The following is a 27,298-nucleotide window of genomic DNA, read 5'->3' as shown; positions in this document are numbered from 1 at the left end:
AGAGGCTATGCTGCAGCTGGTACTTGCTGGCTGCTATTCTTTGGCTTCCAGTCACTACACATCCAAGGTGTCTCATTGCCTGGCTCCTTCTCTTCCTTCTTCGCTCAGCCTGCTTGCTCTCTACAGCACTCACATGGACTTTTGCTGCTTCACTCTTGAAAGTATGTTCTCACACAGGAACACAGGCGTTGCAGAGTAACAACAGTGAGAAATAATGAAGCAACCAGAGGTTTTGCTGGAAAATACGATAAGGCGTTGATAGAAATGCTTTTTAAAGAATTGCTGGCCTTTATCGCAAACCTAAAATAACTTCTTTTGAGCTTCCTGTTACTTAAACTTGGAGTTGTGTTGTTCTCGTACACATGTACTTTGACAATCCCAGGATTGAGGTAAGGCCATTTGTGCTCTATAGACCAACATACGTTTTTAGACTTAATTTTAGATTATTAAATTTATCTCTGGAAGTTTTTAGACTAAGCTCTAAGATGCTACCAAAAGCAACATCTTCCCCAGCTAAGTATCCAGAAGACCACAGAGAACCCTTCTCCCCACCACCTCCCAGTCCCTCTGATAGTCAGCTCTCCTTGCTCTCCACCTACCAGAAATATTCCACACCAGGAAGGATAACAGTTCGAGAAAGACCAAAAAGAAAGCTTGCCTCACTTTTTTCATAGGGACACCAAGGCTTTGAGAGGAGAAAGTTCTCTCTGACATGGAGAGAATCCACAGGTTAGCCAGAAAAGAGGGAATATGTAACAAAGAATGCAGCAGGCCAGACTTCATTTTCACTAGTGACACTTAGATGGAAACAGGAGGTTTTCATAATGGATAAATGACTTTCAAATTTGAAAGTCAAATGCAACCATAATTTGACAGAGGCTGGCTCACTGGGCTTCAGGGCATGATGAAGCACAGTCACACACACTGTTTGCTTTCTCAAATTTTCCCAGGGAGGCAAGGGTTTGCCTCACAGAGAAGACAGGCTAAAGGGTGACCTCTGCTTTGAAAAGGACAGGCAATTTTATCATGGATACCCTCACCCTCAATTATTCTCAGCACCTGTATACCATATAGGACAAGATCTTAAAATCCTAGGATCCTGGGATAAAGTAATTTTTTCCTCTCAATAGGTACGGTCAGGTTCCCCAAGGAGAAAGGGAAATTTTAAAAATCTTTTGAAAAACTGCATGTTAACTTGCAGCAGTTGCAAACTCACAGGACTCAAACATATACATTAGCCACCGTGTCTTTAGGAGCAGCAGGATTATGTGAGTCTAATCATTGCATTTTATCTGAATGGAAGACCAAATTATACATCCCAGCCCATGGAAATCCACAAACAAAGCCAACAGCAGAAAACTTCATGTTCAGTAAAAACCATGCATTGTCAAGTGTAACAAAATAGGAGAAAAGTATACGTTAGGACTGAATTTCTGGCTATGAAACATCATCTGAAGCCGACTTCTTATAATGCACTTTTGCCTGCAGGATGCAGATGGCATCAAGAGTGCAGTGAATTGGAACCTGCCTCGCTCATGCTCTCTGAATAAATTCAAACTATTGCCAGAACTGTGTGTGCAGCACAGCAGACTACTGCTACACAAGAATGTCAAAGCCAGGCATTAGAATCTTTTGCTGCCTGAAGGTAATATATCAGCCCAAACACAATTAACACAGCACAGGCTTATTACCAACAAAAGCAAAACACAACTTAGATATTTTTATTCCTAGCACACTGAGCGTTCACACAAAAAAAGAACAAAAGTTCTGATTTAAATTTGGCTTAATCACTTCAGTGAAAATTTGTTTGCAGAACTTGAGAAATCCTTAAATGCTCGTTGCAGAAGTTGCCTTGTAGGACCAGAAATTTGCATCCATAATAATACATTTCCCTGAAGCTCTGTGGTTGCAGTGCCAGGGCACTGAAGCAGAAATTTACAAAGTGAAATTCTGGTCCTATTGAAGCTGGTAAAGGCTTTGCCATTGATTTCCATCAGGCCAGCATCACTCTCGCTCTAACAAATAATAACCAGAATCACCTTTTACTATCTATTTTTTTACTGCAATATACTGTAAGATATTGTATGCATGCTGTATGAAATGTAATTGGCGAACTTTGATATCAGGAGACATTTGTGCTTTGAAACAAATAGAGAGACTATTGAGAGGAAATGCTAGTGGCCTTCTAAATTTCCCAAGTGAATAAAATTTTAAACCATGCTTTTCTTAAGAACAGTAATTACATTCTTACCCTAAAAAATGTCACTGTCCTTAATAAGGCTGCAGAGATGTCATCAAAGGGTCACTGTCAGAATCTTCGAGGATGGGGAAATCTACTGCTTGATCACTGCAAGTTGCAGGGACTCTGATCCTAACCACACAAGAGTGGAATGATCTGGAGCGGGATTTACAGGCCAAAGTAAATTGGAATGGATTTGTTTTCTCCAATGAGTTACTTAATTACCTTTCAAATTAAGCTAGCTATTCAAGTAATTCTAGGAACAATCTCAAGGTCTGAATACTCCATGGCAAAACAGATGTGAGCTCCGAGAGAGAACTGTTCCAGTGCCAGGCTTACAGGAGAACTGCAGCAGCAGCCAGGTGTCTATCTTCCTGCCGACAGAGCACGTTATATCAACTAACTTGAATTTTGCAGCCGCGCTCCACTGGGGTTTTAGAACAGATCAAGTAGACTCGGTATCACAGATGTTGAAAGGCAGAAATCGAAGGTGTTGGTAGAGCAACAGACTCTCAATTCTGCCTCTTAGACCTGGGAGAAATGGAAGGAAGGTTCAACTGGAGACTCCAATGTGCTTCAGCAGAGCTCAAACTGCCATACCCTTTTCACAGAAGCATGGCAACTTGTTCTTGGTACCCGCTGCGCAGACCTCTCAGCTCTGAACGTGCTCCCAAAACCAACCCAAACCAGCCCAACTTAGAGGCAGGCTGCAAAGACGTAGCTTCTGAGTGCTGGAGTATTTGGGGACAGCAGAGGGCCTAGGTGTGAATATATACTACTGAGAACGCACATCTTGTTACATTGCCAGATGTCAGTTTCTGCAATGCTAAATGAACACAGAGAACAATGGCTTCCTAAAAGTTAAGCAGCCCTGCCTATGAGGGATGTTGGCTGCTGAGGCCTGGCAGAGCTGGGAGACAACACTGCTTCAGTTCAAGAATTCTTTACTCACTGTCAGTTACATATTTCTTGTTGTTTAAAAATGACATTACAGATTCCCCTGGCAATAGCAGAAAATTAATTTCTCTAGACTCCCAGAGTGAAAGCCCTGCTTCTTGTGTGGACTCAGCTGATCCAAATACTACTTTATTTTCCTCTCTCTTCCTTAAAAAAGAAAAAAAAAATCAAACTCCAACTGTAAATATGCAGACATGCAAGCCTTCCAAGGCAAGGAAAGAAAATATAGTTGAAGAGATCATGAGAAATTCAGTCTTACAGGTACCAAGCATCACCAGAGGATGACACAGTGCACGTGAGCTTTGCTCCCCTATCCTGCACCTTCAGAAGCCCTGGCTGAGTCCTACTATGTCAGAGTGGCACGGGCAGCCCTAGCAAATGCCATTTTCTAGAAAATCCAAGGAACTCAGGGCACAGCTCCTCTAGCACAAGTGAGAAAATGCAGAAAACACAAAAAATGTGTTGCATTTCAGCACATGCACCCAGGAGAGACGCTGGGTGATTTGACACTGCACACAGCAGAAAGCATGTGAACAGAGGATCCCACAGACATGAGGTGGGAGGGATCTCTGGAGATCCATAGTCCCACCTCCCACTTGGAGCAGGACCATCACCAATACCAGAACCATCCACTCTCTGGTACTCTAAACTGGATGATTCCTGTTCTTTTGTATGACTGTTAACAGCTTATTAAGTGCTTGGGAGTGTCTGCATGGCAAGCAGCCAGAGGGAAGAACAAAACCTATCATCTCTAGGCTTTGCCTTCTACCTTGGACAAGCAAGCAAGCAACAGTCCTGTAACACTGAGGAGGAAATCGGTCCCCCTCTCTCAGCTCCTAATCATCAATGAAAAGGGAATTGTGGTCCAAAGCAAATGAAGTCAGCAGTCCTCAGGAGAAGGTGAAAGGGCACCTCCCTGGCTGGGGCCCTGCTGATGGCACCCCTTGGGCTGTGCAGGATCCTTTCTTCCGCGCTCACAAAAGAATCCAAGCAAGTAATTTAAAAGTGCCTGGGGGCAGAGTTTGTCACTAGATCAGGTTTGCCCTGTTAAACTAATAAATGAGGTAACGCATAAAACTGTCTTCGATTTGAGGACATTTCATTCATAAAACAGAAATGTCAACAGCTTTGCTACCAAATAAATTTCATAGATGGTTTAAAAAGGTCCCCGCACCTCTCCTTGCAATAGAGCAGAGCCAAGCAGTAGGGATTCCGGCGCACAAGACACACTTTGTTTCCAAGGACAGCTCTGCAAGTCAAAATGAGAGCTGACAACTTCCAGGTCATTAATCTGACAGCGTAAACAGAACCTATGTACCAGTACATGCATTCAGGTGGACTACAGCAATGGCCGAAAGTGAAGAACTAGACAAATACTATTGTGCTTTTTGATCTGAGTTTCCAGAAAAACTTTTATAATCAATTCTCCACTCTCTTCTACTCATCCTCAGGATATGCGGAGCCTGGTGCTAGCTATATTTGTGTTGCTAGCTGAAAGAACAGCAGAACATGCCAAGCGTTTAATAACAAAATTCCAGCCTTGTGACACAACCCAGTAATCCCAAGACTGGAAACTAACCTCATATTTCTACTCAGCATAAAACCCTAATCCTAACAAGAGCACTGCTATTTTTATTTGCCTGAACCTTTTCTAAAGACATGTATCTCACAAATTAAGAAAGTTACCGCAGACCAGGTTGAACAGGGATGTGTTACCTATGTACATATGGCACCTATAGATTGGTAGAATTATGACAACTCAGAAACTGCTAAAACTAGTTATGCTTATCTGTATGCTCTTACACAGAATTGGTTGTAGCTGGATGAGCTGTTGCAGTGGCAACTACTGGTCCCCCACCACCTTGGGACCCCTCTCAGGATACTCCTGTGATGAGGAAACAAATAGAGAATTGCAGGGTCCTAGGAAAACCACGTCTGGGAGTGAGCACGCATTTAACTATTCTAATCTAATATCACAACCACAAAAGGCAGGAGGCTTAGTAAGCTAAGACCCTAAGTTCAGGCCAGGGACAAATATACATTATAGACACGTCTAAGGACTCATCAAGACCACTGCAAAAGGGAGGGAATAAACTCTCCCAGCCCCCAGTGTTTCAACCACTGTTTGCCTCGATCATTTTAATCACCAGAACCCAGGCAGCTTCTCACTACTGCAGCTGTCCTGGCTTCAATACCACTCAGGCTTGCAGTACAGAAAGTGCCATCAAACACCTGGAATTCCATTTTAAAACAGCTTTTAGTGTCACTAACTGTGCTGCAGATATGCGGATGTGCCTGACAAAGCTGTAGCACAAGCCTATGCTGTATCGCAGCACAGACAGCAAATTGCTCGTCTGTCTCAACTTACAAGTCACAAAACAACAGAAAAATTGTGCCACTGCATGCAGTCCTGTACAGCTGCAATACGCAACACATAAAACAGCAAATGCAATTGTTTTAGGGGAAGATAGAAATAATATTACATTAAGCTAGCAGAAATAACTTGTGCACAGGGTACATTTATTCCTATACCCAGAAGCACAAAAGGTTTATACACCTATTAAATAAATATCCAGTTGACTATTCCGATTATCGGAGTGCTACCGTGCGTAAGTGTTAACCACAGGGTTCATGCATTTTTGTGCTGTCTTGCCCTGGCACTACCATTTTTTCTGCAAAGCTCTCTTTCCATTCCTAACTGTGATGGGCATATTCTGCAAAGACCACGATCTGGCCATATTACTGTAACGGATATGCAGAAGCATCACTTATGAAGAAACAAATTTAGCTTCAACCTTGACTAGGTCATCTTTTGTATTACAAGGAAAGACACTCAGTGTTAGAAACAGTCTTATGGATACACATAAAAGGCCAGTACTGAACAAATACTACTTACTCTGCGAAATGACACCACGTAGAACGTATCTTCCCTTCTGCGAATAGCTTCAAAAAAATCTTGATAGCTCCTTGGAGAGGCGTAATACACTTGTAGCTCATTCCCTGAATTCCTGCTGAAATAAAGAAGGGAAGGTAACTATTTTAGACAAGAAAGTTAACTTCAGCGAGACAATGACTTTAAAGACCTGCTTTTCAAAAGAACAGCAGCTCTTCATCCATTGAGAGAAGCATGAGGAACATTAAACACAAGTGAAGACAGTGAAACCACTGGGTATTTTTTGAAAGTTCAAGGTGCTTTAAAGGTCCTGCTGCAGGAAACTTTTCCAGGCTTGATTTTATTCATGCTTTTGAGACTGGCAAAAACCCGCTTGCTAGCTCAACAGAAAAAAAAAAGTTTCAAGTCAACCTGAAGTATCTGAAAAATTGTGATGACTTCTGAAAATAGATTTTAGCAAATTTTAGAATGAAATGTCATTCTGAAATAAAAAATCAAAATATTTAATAATTTTTAATATTTTTTTTTACTGCTAAGTATCCAAACCACTCAAATTGAAAGATGTGCAAAGTTAAGCATAAACAGAGCTTTTAATTTACTGTCAAATGACAACCCCACCTTCTCTCTCACCCACCTTTTTTTTTTTTTGCATCTCTTTGGTCAACTAAAAGATTTGCTCTTGATCTTCAATTTAGACACTGGAGCAAAAATAAGCTATTCACATAATTCTGGCTTATCTTTTTCACAATTCTCATCTTACATGTATCAGACACGAGGAAAAGACACTCTGTCTAAACTATTTTAAGCAAAAACACTGGCAAGTCATGCAATCATGGTACTTATCCACTGTTTATCTTGGAAAGGTGAGAAATTCCCAGCACATATTGCTATCGTGTATACTTCCCCAATCCCATTCAAAAATAACATATTTAATCAAATTGGAAGGCTGTACTTACACCAACCATTAGCTGGACCCTCAACCAGTCATTTTAGTTCTTTCCCACTCTAATAGCATACTGTCTGTTTGCAGTATTTGTGGCAAAAACACTGATCAGGCTATCCCTTCCAAGCTGTCTTATGCTGACCCAGATTTTAAACTATGGTGACTGACTTAGATTATTTCGGTATGTTTCTAAAATATACATAACTATGCACCCAAAACAAGGCACAAATCTATCATCAAGTGATTTGCTTGAGCAGCAGTAATAGCAGACTGTCATTATCTCCTCTTCTACTGCTAATATAGTCCTGTTGCATTGAAAGACTGCAGCTGCCAAGACAGTTGCCCTTTAACAGAATTGGGGGTGTAAGTCCTGGGGGATCAAGAGCAGGCAGCTCTACCCTATATATCCTCTTTAGCAGAAATATACAAGTGAGGAATCAGATCACATCCTTCACACACAGGAAACAAAAATCATAGCTAATTTGAGCTTGATTACTCATTCATAAAAACACGTAGGCCCACCAAACCACCCCTGAGATTCAGCATTGAAGTTTTACTGTGATAAAAGGCCTCATGCCCACGCATTGCTCAGTAAAACACATCCTGAAAACTGAAACAGGTCCCACAGATCCCTTTGCTCGCCCACACTCCAGAAGATACAGCTAGACCTAAAAACCAGCCTTTTATAACTCTAAATCCAGCCATGGGAGAAAGTTGTTCCAAAGCACTTGGAAACCACTGGGCCTTTACAAAGCTCTCTTGGGTCCATGGAACAAGTCTAACACTAGTCCCAAATTCCAAGTAATACCAGTGGATTAGTGGTATTACACCATACTTACCTTTGGGCATTTAAGGGTACTCACTGTGGACTGCTCCATGAAAGGAAGGGAGGAACTTAAGATCTGAAAACAGCTGCAAAGCTACCAATTGTTTAGTAATACCTTACCATATTACAATAAAGCATCACATTAAATTGTGTATCCAAAACAGTGGTGCTCAGTCTGGCCATTTATTGGGAGATAAATGAGTCTTTTTTGTTTTAAAAGTTCAAAGGGCACTCTGTTATGCACCACGGAGCACTAGGATGTTGCACATATGCTTGTTTTAAGAAGGAATGAGATTGTGGACACAGTGCTTTATGCACCAAGAACCACAATTTTAATAGTGCCAAATTTAGAAACAGGAAAATAATTGGACAGTCCCGGTTTGATATCTGGAGCCCTAAAAACAGACTTGCAGAAACCCTCACCAGAATTACCTCTGAAGAAAGCTAAATAGACTATAGAGAGCTGAGGGGTTTTAACGGTTTTCTTTGGAATCATCTTAATTTTTCTCTTCCTCCTCTGCTTTGACTTCACTGCAATCATTTTCAATTAATCAATTTTCTTTTGGAATCCAGGACCAACGTGACAATGTTGGTACCATCAGTGCTGCAAAGATAAATCTAGATCCTGCTAATGTCCTCCTGTTCATGGATTCAGGTCACCAACAAGGGTATTGTAGAAGGTAAAGGTCACTCAACTTCCAGACACAGCATTGGTATTAAAAATTAAAAGCCTTGACTGTACACTCCAGAAAGATGCACTTGTATCATTAAGAAAAGCTTCAGGGCCATCTACAAACATTTATGTTAGGTATCAGGAAACCTACAAGCAGTTTAGTTTTTGGTTTTACACATTTGCAGAGACACTGCTAGTGCATTAACAGTTCTCCAAGGGCAATGCCTCAGGGGTAGCATCAACGACAGAACTGAATAAACAGCACCTTTCCTGTCTTTCCAATCGATGAGGCACAAGCGCTGCAGAGAAGGACATGGGTTGCTGGCAGGCAAGCTGAATGCGAGCCAGCAGGGTGTCTGGGAGCAACTGCATACTGGGCTGGCATTCTAGTCAGGGCCTGGAGTGTAGGATGTACAACAAGGGTCAGGAGACAGAGGGAACCGGGCTTGTTCATCCTGGAGAAGAGGCTGAGTGGGCTCTAATTGCAATCCTCAGCTTCTTACTGGGGTTTACAATAGAGAGGGAGACAGTATCTTCTGACAGAGACACACAGTAAACCTGAAGTTAAACCTACTTTGATTAGGAGGTTTGACTGGAGATCTCCAGAGGTCCTTTACAACATAAAGTACCCTGTGATTCTATGATTTCATGAAGCACCTAATAGCTGATGGCTCTGGGAGGAACTGGAAGTCTGTTCTATGTTCTTAGCAGTTCCAGGACAGTCACAGCATGCAGCTGCCATGACTCACTAGTCCTGTTCATTTAAACATAATTCATCTGAAAAAAATCCTCACTTCCGTCTGAGCACAGCAGATTATTCCATACAGAGCTGCATGATGTTGCAGACTGTTTCTAATAATCCAGATAATTTTTTTTTAAGAGTAATGCAAGCATGTATATTAAACTTCTTTATGCCATAAGGCTTGTTCGTCCAGTCTTCAGTTAAAACAGACATCCTTCATCTGCCTGTAGAACTAAAAAAGCTTTTTCCTTTTTTCTTAGTAGTCAAGACGTATCAAAATTTGGCAGACTGGTTTCCATAACATTTACCTGCAGCTTGCTATTTTCTCCCAGGCTGATCCTGCTTTCAAAGCCACAATGCAAACAGAAGGGCCACAGCTGTCTTACTTTCAACAGCAACATTTCAGGTGTTCTTCTCAACAAAAAGTCCCCTTTATACTCCATTCTGCTTTTATGCTCCTCTTTGGCACTTCAAAGCAGAGAACCTTTTAAACACTGTCTCAGAGAATTCAGGAGAGAGAATTTTTGTTTCCTTAACCTTTTCTCTCCAGTTCTTCCCGTACCCACGGAAGAGGGACAGGATAGGTATGTGGGAGGGAGGGCAGGGGCAATCAGGAAACTCCGTGTTATTGTGTTCCAATAATCAGCAGGGAAAATCAGGAGATGAAGACAAACCATAGAAATAAGATGTAATAATACTTTAACTTTGTCAAAATAACTTGGTGCTAGCTATAATCACTCTACTCTTGAAGACAGTGAGAGAAACCTTTCTCTTACTGGACTCACAGCCCTTTGAAACCTTCTTATAAACTAATGATGTTCCTCCAGATGATCCCAAGACAATTCCCCCTTTTTTTTTGACGTTAAGATTCAAATCTGTTTAGGAAGGGACCCTGCAGAGTGAAGTAAAGATTTTCTTAAGACTCAGTGGTAGAAAGACCCCAGAAGAGTGGTGCTGTGATACAGGGGTTTCTTTAAGTGTAGTTTGAATCATTAGAAGTAGTTATTTGCTAAGGGGCAGAAATTAGGCCGATAAATGTAGCTAGCACCTGGCTTAAGAATCATGACAACAATGTGAAAACTGGCACTTTTTACCAGCTGTTAGTGAAAAACTAGGTTATTAAGTAGAAAGCAATAACAATGCAGTTGTTCTGCCTTACCTGAGGCTGGTGTCTGTGTAAGGCATAGCCATCAGCTGGGAATCTGCCTTCTCGCTGACGGAGCTCTGGAAAAGGGGGAAAACAAAAAGATGACACAAACTGAAAACAATAAGCATTTTCTTGGTTTGGCACTACATAAAACATGAACCACATCTGTAGCAGAGTGAATATACAATGGGGTGCAGAGGTTAATCAGTGCCCCGAACAACAAATGTACATTTTCTCACTGGTGAAATGTGAATAACTGAAATAGCAACCAGCAATCAAGCGGGAGTCTAAGAAAAAGCAAGTGTTTTAATACAGCCAAATTTAAAGTTGCACATTCAGAGACAAAGAAGTGAAGCTGGCACCAAACACAACAGTTGCACATATTGTGTCATCCACGTGCAAAACTTGCTATCACTGATGTCAGATTTGCAGAATTCTTCTGAAGTCACATCCACTTTGTACTTCTGCCAAAATACACTACCCACAACACACTTCTGCTGTTTGAAACACTAGAAGCACCTCAACTCGCCCTACTTAAATGTTCTCCCTTGGGCAACATTGAGAAGAATCTGAAGTTCAATATTCAATAATTTTTCTCTAGAAAAATGTGGTATTTTGCACATTGTTAAGTTTGATTCCTTTTAAGGCTGTTACTAGATCTTAATCAAGTGAAACACTTTGAAAATTCATGGTCTTAATTTAATCCTCACTATCAGTATGCCATGTAGATGAAAGGGATTTTAAAAAATGGGAAATATGAGCACAAATCTCATAATTCTGTAGTCTTACCAAAAACGTATCCCTCTAGCAAAAATCTGAAAAAATGAAATAGAAATATTTCAACAAAACCAATCAGCTGTGCCCCTTAACCATGAGCCAGATGAATGTGCTGTAGGTTATATTTCTCTCCATTAACCAACTGCTTATCCTTATCCTTACACAGCCTTACAGAGAAGTCATAAAAGTCATTTTAAAAAACACTGAACATATTTTGATGACTGCTAAAAAAATTAAAAACTTTTAGCCTGAATCCAAGAGCAAGAATGGAAGAACTTTGACAACATAATAATCAAACAAACCCAGCAATTTAAAATGGGAAGTGTTGGGTACCCTAATTACAGGCACCATTGCTACTTTTGTCTATAATGACAAGTGCAGAGAAGTAAGAGAGAATACTTTGTTATGTTGTCTGAAATTATCTTGTCATGCTATTGACTTACCAGTATAAACCTGCCTACCTGCATAACCCGTGCTTTCTGCTGTTGGTTATTTGACAACCTTCTGGATCTTGTTCGTTCTACTTCATGTCTATGAACCCATCCTCGAAGTTCGTGATTCAGCCTAGAAAAACCCACAGCATTAACAGAAGTTTGAAAAAACAGTGGCAGAATTTTTTAATTTTGGAAAATGGTTTAACTAGCCACTATAAAGACACTGCAGAATACTACTCTTGTACCTTATGAAAACTTATTTTTAATATCAGAGTAAGAAATATAATTGCATGATTAAATCTATGAGGGAATTCATAAGGAAATATCTATAAAGTATTGGGATCACAGATGTTTCAACATAAAGCAGATACAGTACTTTCTTTTGCCCAGTGAACAGTAATTCTGAAATTACTGGAAGAACTACTGAAATTCAAAATGAAAAGTTGATCAGTTCAAGACAAAATATTGGTTTAGAAGGCTAAAATACGGCAAATAAATTTGAGAGAAAGAATGGACAAAGCAGAATGGAGATAAGGTTAGTGACGCATTCATATCTTTGGAAAAAGTGGAGCTAGGTGTTTTCTAACAGTGAATAAAGCACATCTGCAGTGTCAGGTTAAGTCTGCTTGTATTGGAAGCTGAAGAGTAGGGGACCATCTTTTATGTATTTCAGAAGGAACAGGCTTTCAGCTGGACTTGATTTCCATATTATGAGCATTTCTACATGTGAAGTGATTTCTCTTTCAAGTCGTGAAAAACCTCCAGGCAATCAGAAAATTGTTACTCGGTTATTGCTAAATGATCAGTGTGAAAACAGTGAAAATCATTACTAAAAACATAAAAAGATGACAAAGATCCAAGTCGATCTCTGGTCTCCATGGTAGTAGACAATGGACAGTGCAGACATTTACAGAGGCAATGGTCACATACTGGATGAACACTATGAGTGGACAATAACATCATTCACAGCTGTCTGTCCAGTAGTACTCACCCAACACACAATTTATATCTAAACTCCTAATAAAAGCTTAAATGCTCAGAAAAGGTTGTTTGCTCACCTCAGCGACTCTGTCCGGTTGATCAGGGGCTGACAGGGGGGTGGTGGTGGTGAAATATATAACAGTGGTTCTTCCGAGACTATCATCAGTGCTTTGTTATCAGATACAGAACGATCATACCTGGGGAAGAAAAAAAAAGACATGAAGAAATCCCTTAAAATAGTTTTTCATGAACCTATGACCAAATCCAGAGAATAAGCACTACCATCAGCAAATCCACAAAAGTTACAGCTGCTCCTGTGGGACTTTTGAACAGGTGAATAACAATTTCTACCAAACATCCAATGGCCTCAGTCAATTCCCCAAAGGGGTCTGATAGCACACAACACAGGGAAGACAGATGAACATTAGCAGATGTTGGATCTCTTCCCAAACAGGCCAGATATTGAAAGAAAATGAAGCCTGTAAAATATTCCTCATAATATGTAAACTATCAGATCTCTGCAGAGGCAACTTTCTCTTTCACTCCAGAGCCATGCAAGATTTGCTACAGAAATACTAAATTTATTAGCCACTAAAACCATGCAGATGTAAAGACAAAGAGCTATATGACAATGGAGCAGCCACAAACTATATTACAACTGAGTAGAGAGGATTTACATCTCCAACAGTCTCCAGAAGCTAGCTTGGCTTTGATAAAAAGTGAAAAAGAGCATGTATTTCAATACAAGTCCACAGCACTCTCAGCAACAAAGCAAAGACTAATATTCCATTCTCCTGGTTATCTGTACCTCCTGAGGGGTTAACTACTTATCACCAAATACCTATTATAAGTTCCTCTCTTGGTAGGATATCAACGTAACAGCTTTAGTCCTCTTGGTTTTGACAGAGACTTGTAGCTCCTAAACCTCAACTTCTTTCTGAAAAATCAGGTATAAGAGCTTATGAAAACCTTATTCACGTTCCCCTCCCTTTCCCAGCTTTCTCTCCATCTTCATGTCTGCTTCTCCTGTTTACTGCAGCGAGAACTGATAAAGGAGAATATGCAGCAAAGAACTCACAGCTTGGCAAAAAACAGGGTGAAAGAGTGAAAGAAAAGGAGGCGGTACAGGCACTAGCATATCCTCCTAAGAGAAACACTCTACTACTACGTCGCATAAGTCATAGTCTGAAATGTGCCACATAGAACACAAAGCCCTCACCATGGCTACAGCCTTAAAATGCTCTTGATTTATTGCCTTCTTTCTGCATGGCAAAATACATTAGGGCTTTCCGCACATCTGTGCCTGGCTTTGTTCAACCAGCCAAAACACTCTACTGGAAAGGGACAATCTGATAGGATAAATCTTGTAAGGGGAAAACATGAGCTGGATTAGCCAGACTTCAATCTGGAGACAATTATATGTTCACTTATGCACTGAATGCTAGAGATCTAGAAGCTTGAAAGCAACTATATAATTAAATAATGGGTAAGCACAAGGATAGGCTCAGAGATTTCTAAAAAAGTACAGTGCTAAGTTCAGAGTATGTTCCTTATCATTAACTTCCCCAGTCTTCTCTTGAGCAACTAAGAAAATAAATACTCCAGCTTGAAAAGTAAGAAGAGATAGATAATATGACAAATACCATAACTATGCAAGCTAAGATAAAAATCAGGGAAAAAAGCAGGCAGATGAAGAACTGAAGAAGGCCATGAAAATCTCCATGACATACACTTGTTTATATGCTGTCTTCCCCCACACCGTCCCTAACACCACACAGCATAGCCACATGTACACTTCTGAAGCTCTATGTACTGGGTAATCTCAGAGATGAAACATCATATTCATTTGAAAAGCAACCTGGTAAACTTTGTTAAATAATAAAAAAATAAAAGAGAGAAGCTTTCAAAACACTGTGTTTGTAAACTCAGTTGCTCTATAAAAGCAGCAATAACACTGGTCAAAAAGGTTAGCAAATGGAAGGGCAGTGAGGTCTAAAAGCACCATTGCCCTCTGCCACTTAAAATATGTTAAAGGTTTTCATCTCACCTATTACTCTTCTCTGGAATGATGTCCCCAGGTATTTTCTGAGCTGTGCTAGACTCCTGGCTAGCTGAGAACTCCAGAAGATTTCTGGTCCGGTGGCTGGAACTCACAGTGGAATCAACTCCATTGGGATCCTTTTCGAATACACTGGAAAACATAACCACCATAGCAAAACATATCACATATATAAAGGGCTTACAAGACACTTTACTGTAAGGTGTTAAATACTCAGGTGGGTAAGTTTCTGGCTGCTGCTATATTACATGGATAAGGTTCATGTCATATCTAACATAAAAACATGATGTCTTGTGTCATTATATTACTGTCATTCAAAGCATTAGTAGACAGAAAAGCAATTCTTTTCTCTTCTTCAGTTGTAATTGTTTGAAGGACTTTGATGCTCTGGTTTTCATGTTCCCCCATAAGCTTCACCTGATGAAACTGAGATCAATCTGTTTGTAACCTAGATCTGCAGGCATAAGAAAATTACCTATATTCAAATCAAAGTACCCCCGAACTTTTTCATCAGCCTCTAAGCACAACTGACATAGTTTACATGAATACAACATGTAAGGAAAATTTAGCTACCAAATTCCGAGCAGCTGCAAGCCTGGAATATTATGCCAGACACCTAACAAAACTGTAGACACAAACTTATATATGTTCAATTCTATTTGGATTTAGAAACATTGGCAGGGCTGACAACCCCACCTACATAGCAGCACCAGGCCATGGTCCCAGATACCCTGTCATCCTGGTCTGTGCTTGCACTGGTTGAAGGATCTTCCCCTGGGGGCTGCTCAGCCAGCCAGCCAGCCAGCCATGCAGCATAGGAACATCTGCGCTGCTCTCCATGCAAAGCAAGGTAGCAGCATTTCATACGTGAGCTGGAAAAATGACCAGACAACTGCTATACGAGACCGACTGCGTCCTAGTTCAGAAGGGTGATTTACAAGTGAGAAATCCTGAAAGCACAAAAGCAATACTTCAAGATATCCTCTCCAGAGGCTAGCTTTACTCTTTCGTAAACGTGGTTCCTTCCTGAAATTGTTTACAAAACTAAGTCCTAACTTTCTTAGCTGACAACAGCAGAGCATCGCCAGCAGCAACACAACGAAAATACAAAAATACAAGACTCCAGCATGCCAATGAGATCTTTGCCATGCACGTTGATCACTGAGTACAGAGTACATTTTAATTCATTCCCCACCTCTCCTGTGTAACACAGCATAAACTCTGGAGGGGAAGATCTCATTTTCCTATTTGTTACATGGCATCACTTTGCAACAGGCAACGAATACAAATGGCAATAACAGAGAAAGGCAAGAACTAGCAAGGAGGGCAGATTACTCCACAACTAAGCAGAAGGCACACAGACATAGTTGCCTAGCAATCCCCTTTCTTTTGCCAACACATTTGTGCTCCTATTAGCAGTAACCCAGGTCTCCCCGTGAGTAATTCTGTCACATTCTGCAGAACCACCAGAGCCAGGGCAATCCCAGATGCAGGCTGATGTCGTTTGGACCGCCTCCTCTCCTTCAGGTTTCCAGGCAGCAGCACAGAATCAAGGCAGCAGAAATGCTACAGGCTCTGTTTTCACTAGCACCAGTGGGCAGAAAAGTACTTACAGACAGTTTCCTTACTGTACGTGTACACTAGCATTCCAATGTCTCATTGCTTCTACTGCATAGCATGGAAAGCTGGATGGTTTATTCACAGCCTCATACATCAGGCAACACCAGGCTATCCAATTTTGCAGAAATAATCTCCACTATCTGCTATATTTTTGGAGATCATGTTTCTTCTCTTCCAATGAAAGCATCAGCACAGCTGGCAGCATCTCAAGCCCAGAACCAGAGCTCAAAACTAAGGCCGATGCTTAAAGGGATGCCACATGTTCCTGCTGGAAGTCACTCATCTGTGAAATGTCTCAACTCTACCTAATTTGGAGCCATGACAGCTAAAAGTATATGAAAGTTTATTCATGAAACCAAGAATATCCATCAGAAGATCTGAAAGTTGTAACTCTCCTGCAAACGGTTTCTCCTGAAGTGTATCAGCCGTCCAGTGTGTTGATGGATCTACTGGGTCTGGCATTTTATCCTATTCTGCTTCTCTCCTTTCCTGTTCAAAATGATACATTGAACCAGAGAAACTTTCCAGGTAATTATTTAGTTAAAGCTGACAAAAACCTTATCAGTAGAATTGTAACACATCTGCATTTTTCTATGATGGTTCTTCCTTCCTATTTATCATAGAATCGTAGAATGCTTTGGATTGAAAGGGACCTTTACAGGTCATCTAGTCCAAACCCCTTGCAATGAGCAGGGACATCTTCAACTAGATAAGGTTGCTCAGAGCCCCATCCAGCCTGACCTTGAATGCTTCCAGGGATGGGGCCTCCACTGCCTCTCTGCGCAACCTGTTCCAGTGCCTCACCACCCTCATTGTAAAAAGTTTCTTTCTTAAATCCAGTCTAAATCTGCCCTCTCTTAGTTTAAAACCATTGCTCCTTGTCCTGTCACAACAGGCCTTGCTAAAAAGTCTGTCCCCGTCTTTCCTATAGGCCCCCTTTAAGTACTGGAAGGCTGCTATAAGGTCTCCCTGGAGCCTTCTCTTCTCCAGGCTGAACAACCCCAACTCTCTCAGCCTGTCCTTGTAGGAGAGGTGCTCCAGCCCTCGGATAATTTTTGTGGCCCTCCTCTGGACTTGCTCCAACAGCTCCATGTCCTTCTTGTGCTGAGGGCTCCAGAGCTGGATGCAGTACTCCAGGTGGGGTCTCACCAGAGCAGAGTAGAAGGGCAGAATCACCTCCCTCAACCTGCTGGCCATGCTTCTTTTGATGCAGCCCAGGATACGGTTGGCCTTCTGGGCTGTGAGCGCACATTGTTGGCTCATGTCTAGCTTATTTGCCTCATTCTGCAAAGGCAATTCTTGTTATTTCAGGTTCCAGCTTGGCAAGGTGACTAGTTTGAGGTGAAGTGCCACATGCAACAGGTTGCTACTCCAGTTCACCCTGAACTCTGAACAAAAGTAGAGAAATCCAAACCAAGTCCATCAAGGATAAAGATAAGCACCGCTCTGCAATCACAGCTAATCTTCAGGTTTTGTAATTTAGTTGTTTTAGCTGTACAGCCACTCAAAACCACACACACTTCATTTTATTATATCGACTGTAATAGAGAGGAAATGTTTATTTTTGCTCTTTTCATGCTTAAAACACCTTAATCTTTTCATCAAAATTAAAATTTCACTTTTGGCAGCATCTAGTATGCGATGTTTCAACCTGAAAGAAGATATGTTCAGCAGCAAAAGACAAAGACAGAAGCGAACTGAGTATGTTTTGCCATCCTTACACACATAAACCATGGCTCCCACTTCTGAGAACATGAGCACCAACTTGAGGACAAAATATGGTATTATTTACGGTATTTATTCCAATGCCCTTTCCTTTATCAGGATTGTTATTTTTCCACAAAACGCTCCTTTTGAAGCAGGGCTAGCAGCAATTTCTGCCTTAAGAAATTGTCTCCCATTTCCCATTCATTTTTTTAGGACCTTGAAGATGATCAAAAGGTTCCTTCTCAAAGTCTCAAATATGTCAAAAAAACCCCCAAAACCCTTCCTTGCTCCTTTGGTTTGTGGCAATGACCCAAAACCAAAAGAACCTTCATTTTGGATAAGAAAAAACCCCGCAACTTGAAATACTGCCCTTCTTCCACCTTCTAGTTACCTGGGGAGTTTTGTTAGTTTTTTTCTCCATCTGAATAGATAATGTTGTTCTGTTGTATCTTCTTTCCCCCCTTCCTTTCTCCCACAAGAGGTCACTTGTGGAGTCTGTCTGTGAATAGGGCTCCATCTTCAGGTAACAGACAGGAGAGGACATGTAGGTAACGGTCTATATCCTCTGACTTCTCATTCTCAAAGTGGGTACATGAGGATATGACACAGGATATCAGAAATATTCCTCCTTTGACATCTCACATTGACATGGGAGGAAAAACGTGACTTAGGACCAAGGAATCCCTTTAGCAGCTGGGATGAAGGACAGACCTCTCCTGCAGAGCTACATCTGGAAATACCTGCGGCATACTGAGCTTTATAAGTGCTAGGCAGAACAGCAACAACACAAGCTGTAACAGGAAGGGACTACAGAGCAGGTTCCAACACCATGACACTGAAGATGAAGTCAATATTGAGCATTTAAAAACATCAGGTAGAAGAGGCTAGAAACAGTGAAAAAGAAAGGTAGATGATCCCATTCAGAGGGAAAAAAGCTTCTGAAAAACAGTATTTTCAGCTAAGATATCAATAGTTGCTTAAAAAAAATGTTTTTGGAAAAGGAAGAGCACTTTGGCATACCTGCCCTGAGCAAGTCCTACTATTTGCAGGAACTGGGTTACTGCCCCACATTAAAAGTCAAGGAAGACTGAAGCTGAGAAATGGCTTTACTGAACAAGACGACCAGTTAGAAGTTGGAAGCTAGAACCTTTTCTGTTTGGTCACACTTACACAACTGGGGTGCCTACCAAGGCTTTGCAGCCTGCATTTGGACATCCCAGATACCATGAGCATTAAAGGGTTTTCACACAGCCACAAACACCCTGTCCAAGCTGGCTGAGCTATTGCCTTGTTTAAGATGCAAAACCAGATCCAAGGGAAAAAAGAAAGAAACACTAAATGCTTCATGCAGATGTTTGTTCAGAAGTGTAGATAAATTCGATTATAGGAGGGAAAGAAAAGCAACACTCCTGTCATAGTTTCTCCAGGCATTCAATGGCACCTGATATTTTAGCTGTATTTTTACTTCTTTGGTTTGAATGTCAGTTTGATAAATGTGAAAGCAAGTCTTGCCAGGAGTCCCAACTAAATTTCATTTGTACTTCTGGCTGAACAAACCCTGTGCACTTCAAGTTTTGAATATTGACATTTAAGTAGTACAGTAATTTGTAGACGAAAGCCAATAGTGATATCATAACAAAGAGTTTTCTGGGGACAGAACCATCTCTAAACATGAGCTGGGATGTTTCCAACAGGCTAAAGTTGACATTGCAAGGAGACACCAACTGAGGACCTTGTCCTCTTCCTAAGTGATTCCAGACAAGGCTGCCACAGTGCCAAATGCTCTCTGGAAAGTATTTCTCATTTCTTATTCCCAATGAGGGCACCATCTGCTGACAGTAAGGCACTACCGTCTCCTGCCAGCTTGCTCCAGAGCTACCCTCTGCAAGTGCTGGGCTGGTGAGAGGAGCCCAGCCTCTTTCCTCTGCTGGGAAGGATAAGAAAAGCAACCCAAACTGGAGGGACGATCTGTGTCTTTCTTGTGTTTTGCTTTCTTTAAAAAGCAATTTGTTTTTAATAAAGCTGTTAGAAAAGAAAGGAAGAAAGCAAGTATCAACACCCAGAGCATTTATTTTTGCTTAGAAAACTACATACGGTTATTTGGAAGTGGGCTCGCCTTTATTGCCAAAGCTTGGGCAGGCCTGATGCAAGCAGTCTCAACTGCAATGTTCATTCAGGGCAAAAACTTTCTGTATTTCACTCCCAGCCCGGCAGATGAACACATGGAGAAAAGGGTAAGTTACCAGCGAGTGCATCTGGCAGTCTGTGCAGGCTCTGCAACGGCACCAGCAGCAGCAGGACGAGGCAAGCGAGCACAGCCAGGCCAAGGCACAACTCTGCCAGGATGAACATGTGGCTGTGATCAGTAAAGGAAGGAATCACATCCTGCTCCTGCAGTTGTACTTTGTAAGAAAATCAAGGGTATTCAATTTTATTCAAGCACCAACCCACAAAGACAGGTTCTGAAAGGTCTGGAACTTGAACCCAAGTCCAAATTACTCAACCTGTCCTTTTCCTCTTGATTTCTCTCTCTCTCTTCAAGGAGAAACTGCAAGACCAAAGGTCTGCTACAGAAGTACTTTTCTAGCTTTGGGCCATCTCCAACACAAATGTACACTCAAACTCAGCATTGAAACATATTCTTTCAGTGTCACAAACATGAAAGTAAGTTTCCCGTATTAGAAGTGTTAAGAGCCACAAATGTCTTCCAGAGCTTCTGCTATTTTTGCTAAAACACTCAGAGGGCTCTGTATTTCCTTGGCAGCCAGAAGGACCCTGGCTAACAGGGCACTGTTGCATGCCTCTTGCACTCATCTAATAGTTTTCTCTTCACATTTCACCAGTTCCTCTCTACTAGTGTGTAAGAAATTAATAGCCCTTTGACTGTCATCGTTTTTATGTATGTTTGTTAGCATACTTCAGGTACACACCACATTTAAGTCTATTAACCTCCTGAAGATATATGGAAGGCTATTCAGCCTTCCAAAAAGCAGAGAAACAATCATTTTCTATCCTTCACCGAGCTGCAAAAAAGCCCAGGCTTGGATGAACTGAGAGTAAGAAACTCAACCTGTTGTACAGCGCACAATTTGTGGTTCTCTGTTCTCAGAACATCTTTTAGAGATGCTTCAGCAGTCGGTGCAAGTTTAGACAACACCATCCAACCTGCAGCTGAAGGAAATCATGGGCCACGGGTACAATGTTTAATGCGCACAGTTCAGCACCACTCCCAGATCGGGCACTAGCTCAGCTGGAAGGTGGCAACGGCCAAGCAAGGAGCCTGGCTGGGGAGTTCCTCCTCCATTACACTGCAAGCCATCGGTGGTTTCAACTAACTTGTCCAACTTCGCACCGGAATGGTGTGAGGAAGGAGCATACACACAATCAGGAAGAACTGTTAAGGCAACAGAAAAAAAAAAAAAGCATTCCAGTTGCTAGTCATTGCCCTTCATTTTAGGCAGGTGCCAGACACATGGCTTTAGTCTGCTTAGCACATATTACTCAAGCAGACATTTGGGGTGTTTTCAAACATGCCACGACAGTGCTCAATCTCACGACTGAGCTCACTTCCTGGGGCAGCACAGTGGTGAGATCCAGACCATACTGAGACCTTGGCTCAGGACTGGCTGCTGTGGGTGGGATCTGCACTGACAAACCTGTGGGATGACAAACCTCAGGGTGGGATGTGCACTGAGCACACAACATACAGCTCAAACATCTCTGCAGCAACACAACACTTGCTGCATGTGATGTTATGGTAACAAGATTAGCTCCTTTGCCTGCACAGCTAATGCTCCCTTTAAGGGAACTACAAAATTATTTCTCTAACTTTCCGACATCCTACTGAAGTATCCCTGGGCTCCTGCTTGCCATAAGACAGGTCTGTTTCTTTAATCAAGGAGTCCAGCATTAAGGCTCAAACAATAGCAAACTTGCATGAAAACCCTGCTGAATGCACCAAACCTCAGAATAATCCTGCTCTCCCACACACCAACTCAAGATTGCTCAGCTCGAGTAAGGGCTCTCAACCATACTGATGCCAATACAGGTATGCTCAACAGATGGTGCTCTCAGCAGCCCAAATCATGCATGCTCCAAAAGCTCAACATGCTACATTAGTACTGACTAGCAGCCTGCAGACTAGGTGTGATGCTAATCTGGGTGCTGGTGAGAGACTTGTGTTTTGCTTACTTCATGCTTACAAACGGCAGATCTTGGCAGCATGCAGCTGAACAACCCTTAGGTGATTTGCGTATTTTTAGTAAAAGATGATTAATCTTACCACTTCTGGGTTTTTTTTCCTAACGTTTGTGCTACCAATCTAAGAAATGGGACACACCCCTAAGTCTTTCAAGAGTCAAAAATCACTGCTTCTCCATTTGTTGCAGTCTATGACAACAGCAGAAAAATCACGCTTCTCAGTTACCCAGGCTGGTGTCTTTATTTGCAGATTGCTCAGTGGATCTAAATTGTTAATAGATTATTCAGTTTCCAAGATAGTCCTGGAAAGTGGAGGAAAGCCCATCAGGACACTCCAGAGAGCAGCCGCAATGAAGTCTCTACAGAAGGCCAGCAATTCTAGCACAGCTGCTGTAGGTCAACAGGACACAAGAGATTTTGAAGCACCAGCTTTACTTAGCTCCACCAATCACCACCTCAGTCATCCTCCACCACAAATACAGCTTAAGAATTTTTGGTTACATCACCAAGTCTGTTTTCCAGTTTGAAAGGGGTTCCAGCCATACAGAGATGGCCAACTTGTAAGAAAAAAAACCAAAATTAATTAATTAAAAAAAATCACACCACCTTCTCAAACCCCCCGTTCCAATCTCTTCACAGATCTGCCTTTCCTCTCTCCAACTTCATGTTTTGCTTTGTTTTCTGTCCACTAAATATCTGAAATGGTAGTTAGGACACATTCTGGCTGACATCTTTATAAATGCTCGGAGACTGTTGTTAGATGATGACCACCATGTAAGCTTGAGGAGACTGATTAGGGGGGAAAAAAAAAAAAATTAGTTGAAGATTTTTCATAGCCAAGAAAATAATTCTAGGGCCACTAGCAAGTACCTGGCTTACATGCTTTGCTGCTACTGCCCCAAGAAGCAGAGATGCAGAAAATTTACCTTTCTTCTGTGATCCTTCTCCCTTCCCTACTTTTTATACATTAGTTGGGTTAGCTTCCTGCAAATATTTTACTATCACATGTAGGACTTGCATTAAAAAAAAAACAAATACACAAGCCAATTTATATTCAAATGGGAACAGGGAAGAGAAACATAAGAAAAAGATTCCCAAAATAAATACATAGATTGTTTAGACTAGAACATGTGCTTGGTTTCCATTTGTTTCAACATTGTTTGTGCTTGTTTAACACATTTTCAGATCTGGTTAGTATGCAGGCACAGTCACACAAATAGGGAAATTAAACAAGAAAAAAAGGCATATAGGAATTGTAACAGTCTGGAAATTTTCAGATTTCACGTTGTAGGCGATAAAAAAAATGCAAAGCTAATTAGATGTTTCTTAATGCCAGAAGTCAGCAATCTTTCAGGGGTGCCGTGCCAGCTGAGGACACAGCTGCACTGACCAACACTGGCTCTCACAGAAGAGAAGTGTGAAGGCAGGAGATACTGCCTCCCACAGATAGCTGCCTCCAGATGTCATGGTTCCAGCTCCCAACCCCGCTGCATGCCAAGGTTTGTGTGCTCACTGTCTTTTGTGCAAACACGGTGCGTTGCCAGTTCCTGTCTTGCACCTCATGGTATGTAAGACTGGGGGAAGGGGGTGACCTCTTCAAGGAATTAAATCAAAATGTACCCTTTTCCCTTCATACACCTCACCAATCATCCTTAAATAATAATAAAAGGAAATTTTTATAGATGTTAAATCCAAATCCAAATAATTCACAAAGATTAGAGAACAGTTCATTGACACACAGATGGGAAATTCCTGGATGCCTTTCTTCTAATATAAAGCAAATAGATGAAATAGAAACTTACACTAATAGAATTCCTGCTAAATCACTTCTGCTTTTAATAATTGAAAGTTTCAGTTTTCTATACAAATATCAAACCCAAAAGAGTTTAGTAACACAGTACAATATAATGCAGAGTTACCATTAACTCTATACAAGCCACTTTAACGACCAGAAAGTATTCAATTCACATTTATATTCAATTTATATTTAAATCGACTTACATTTTTTATCCGAGATAACATGGTGCCATTTCCAAGACTGAAGAATGTTCTGAAAAGCTTGTTGGCAATTAAACAGACTGGACTAGACTCTCCCTCCAATATTTGCAAACAGATTCCTTAGGTCAATATGCCAGTTTCCCTACTAGACTTTCAGCCCCACTCCCATATTCCCATGTTCAATGTTACAGATTACCCATACACATAGTATATTTGTCAGCATGAAAAAAATGTGTCAGCAGAATAATTTTATCTGCTAAACTTGTTTGCCAAGGGCTGCCACATCCTGGACTGCTTCTCATAATCTTAAAACAGCAGAACAGCACAGCCTCAGAATCCTCCATGAAACATCACAAACATCTCACCACTTACTTACACAGTCAACAAGACTTAAGATCAGTAAACAAAATCATGTGAACCAGTGCTAGTACAACACATATCCACCAATGCAGAAGAAAACATAGAACTTACTACACAGCTAACCATCCACGTTTTTTTGTGGGATGCCAAGTGCCCCAACACTGCACCTCTACTGACCTGCTGCAGGCCACGGAGCGTTTGCAGGACTGCCTGTCCTTCAGCTTCACATCCCTGTCCCCAGACAACCCGACTGCTTCCCTGCCTTCTCTGATTTGATGGAAATAGGCAGCTAAAGAGAAAACCTATATATCTGTTCTTTTATTTTTTTACCTCTAGCCTTCAAAGAATCCCATCACTTCCAATTAAGAAACTGAGAAGCATCTTACAATAAGGCCAGCTAAGGGAATTTCAAAGTCTGCTACAGAATTTAGGGGGTGAAATTCCCACATTTTTGCCTTTTTTGGATGTCACTCTCTCTTTGCAATGGTTCATTGGTTTTAAATAACAAAATATTCACTGCTAATATGTTTGAATCAAAACATCCTGTGCGTGAATGCTGTCATACCTCCATACAGGTATGCAAGTGAAATGATTTCCTACATAGGAGAAATGGCAACACTGTCACAAAGTTTCAAATCAGCTTTATCTCCAGTTGACCACTGCATAGAAATTAGGTATTCCACAGATAGCTAACCTGGGGGGAAAAAAGTAGTTTTCTTGAACTATCAGCTAGCATGGGTATTTTAAGAAAAAAAAAAATAAAATCCTTATTTCTGTAAGAAGTTGCAGGGACTGAAAAACATCACGTGTATTGGAAACTTCTACTGTTAAGGACTAAGCAGAACCGCAATCATGACTATCACGTTCGTGGAGCTACCATCCAGTGACACCTCTATAAAAGGAAGAAAATGCATATGGGAGGAGTGAAATCTTAAGTAATGGTTTGCATATCCCACATTCTGGGCCTCCCAAAGGGTATTGCACAATCAACATTCACACCACCTTGGTACAGTCTAGTATTTTAATTGCAGTGCAAGCATTTATTCTAGGAAAAAAAAAAGAAAAAAGCAGAAAGATAAGAGGAGTAATTCCTTGCAAATTTGCAATTACATTTCTCCTCACTGCCTAAACCCAGTACTGATGCAGACCACCTAGTTCAGGCACAACAATAACACCGGTGTGCTCAGCCAGACATCCAAGAATTTCTTTTTGCTTTACTTACTTTATTAAACATCAAACAGGCCAAGAAATTAACCCTGTCACATTCTTATAGTTACCAACTGTTGCAAAGATAGGAACACAAACTGACCTTTCAGTCTACTTTGACAGCAGTTTCTTGCCATCGGGCTCAACAACTTACTCATTCCTGGGGGTAGAGAAGCTGACACAGGAACTTTAGAACACTGTGGTAAAAGACTTCCCACTCATCTTCTGTACGTTTCCAAGCCTCTCAAAACTAACAAGAGCTCCATGCATTCCAACTCCTCACTGTAACGTGGAGGCAACTAAAATTTCTTCCAGCTTCAGAAAGATTACTGGTCCTATTAGTTTTCACCAAGTAAGAACAGTGTCTCTTGAGTGAGTGGTAATGTTTGCAAATGCAGATGGGATGTACAAATCAATTGCTTAGTAGCTGGAAGCTGATTTTTCTGCCTAATAGTCAAAAATCCCAATACAAACCCTAAATGCACTAAGAAATGGTCTACCTTAAAATCACCCATATCAAAGTAAAATTATCAGCTGTATTTCACTGCCTGAGATAAACAGTATTTGCAATAAGTGCAAATACTTCAAAAGTAATTTCAGCTTCAGCACATTTTCTAGTATTATTAAAAATACAAACACCATCATTGTAAAAATTTATCATAGTCAGAAACAAAGTCTTCCTCCAGATTTATCCCATCCCATTCCTTTAGTTTGACTGGGGTTTTGAGGACAAATGGATACACTGCTGACTGGGAATCTACTGAAATATCTTCCCCTTTTGAAAAAGTGAACAGCTTCATATAAAAGGTCCTTATGAAATGGATAGAGTGTGAAGAGCTGTCCCTGAAGAATAACCACGAGCAGGTCAAAAGCTTACGGGTAAGAATTAGAGACCGAGGCAAAAAAGGGAACCTTGTGGTTGATGTCTACTACAGGCCGCCTGATCAAGGAGAGCCTACGGATGAAGCCGTCTTCCTCCAGCTACAGGAGGCTTCACACTCGCAAGCTCTCATCCTACTGGGGGACTTCAGCCACCCCGACATCTGCTGGAAAAGTAGCACGGCAAGCTGTAGGCAATCCAGGAGACTCCTGGAGGGCATTGAGGATAACTTCTTAACCCAGGTAATAGACACCCTTACCTGAGGGGATGCAATACTGGACCTGATGGTCACCAATGCAAGCGAGCTCATCAATGACATCAAGATTGGAGGCAGCCTGGGCTGCAGCGATCACTCATTGGTGGAGTTCACAGTCCTGAGGGATATGGGACAGGCGAGGAGTTTAGTCAGGACACTAAATTTTAGGAAAGAAAACTTCCAGCTCTTCAAGGAGTTAGTCAGTAGGACCCCCTGGGAAACAGTCCTCAGGGACAGGGGAGCAGAACAGAGCTGGCAGATCTTTAAGGATGCTTTCCATAAAGCGCAAGAGCTCTCAGTCCCCAGATGTAGGAAATCAGGCACAGAAGGGAAGAGACCAGCATGGCTGAGTCAAGACATGCTGGTCAAACTAAAGAGCAAGAGGGAACTGCACAGGCAG

At 41.4% G+C, this 27,298-nt stretch overlaps 1 protein-coding gene across 2 annotated transcripts in view; it reads right to left on the bottom strand.

Moving 5' to 3' along the window:
- The window catches only part of ATF6 (activating transcription factor 6), an 85,915-nt gene that overhangs the window by 43,000 nt on the left and 15,617 nt on the right, over nucleotides 1-27,298 (bottom strand). Inside the window, exons 10-14 of one of the 2 annotated variants that reach the window (XM_072867505.1) lie at nucleotides 14,660-14,803; nucleotides 12,690-12,809; nucleotides 11,659-11,761; nucleotides 10,433-10,497; nucleotides 6,093-6,207 (exon numbers count right to left, since the gene is read on the bottom strand). In XM_072867505.1, the coding sequence (XP_072723606.1) occupies nucleotides 6,093-6,207; nucleotides 10,433-10,497; nucleotides 11,659-11,761; nucleotides 12,690-12,809; nucleotides 14,660-14,803 (547 nt within the window). The remainder of the gene's footprint in view (nucleotides 1-6,092; nucleotides 6,208-10,432; nucleotides 10,498-11,658; nucleotides 11,762-12,689; nucleotides 12,810-14,659; nucleotides 14,804-27,298) is intronic. The other variant, XM_072867506.1, reaches the window with a different exon arrangement.

The sequence above is a fragment of the Ciconia boyciana genome, chromosome 7 (genome assembly GCF_034638445.1).
Source record: "Ciconia boyciana chromosome 7, ASM3463844v1, whole genome shotgun sequence".
NCBI lineage: Eukaryota > Metazoa > Chordata > Aves > Ciconiiformes > Ciconiidae > Ciconia > Ciconia boyciana.
The sequence above is the reverse complement of the archived record's forward strand: the minus strand, read 5'-3'. Positions and strand labels throughout refer to the sequence as shown.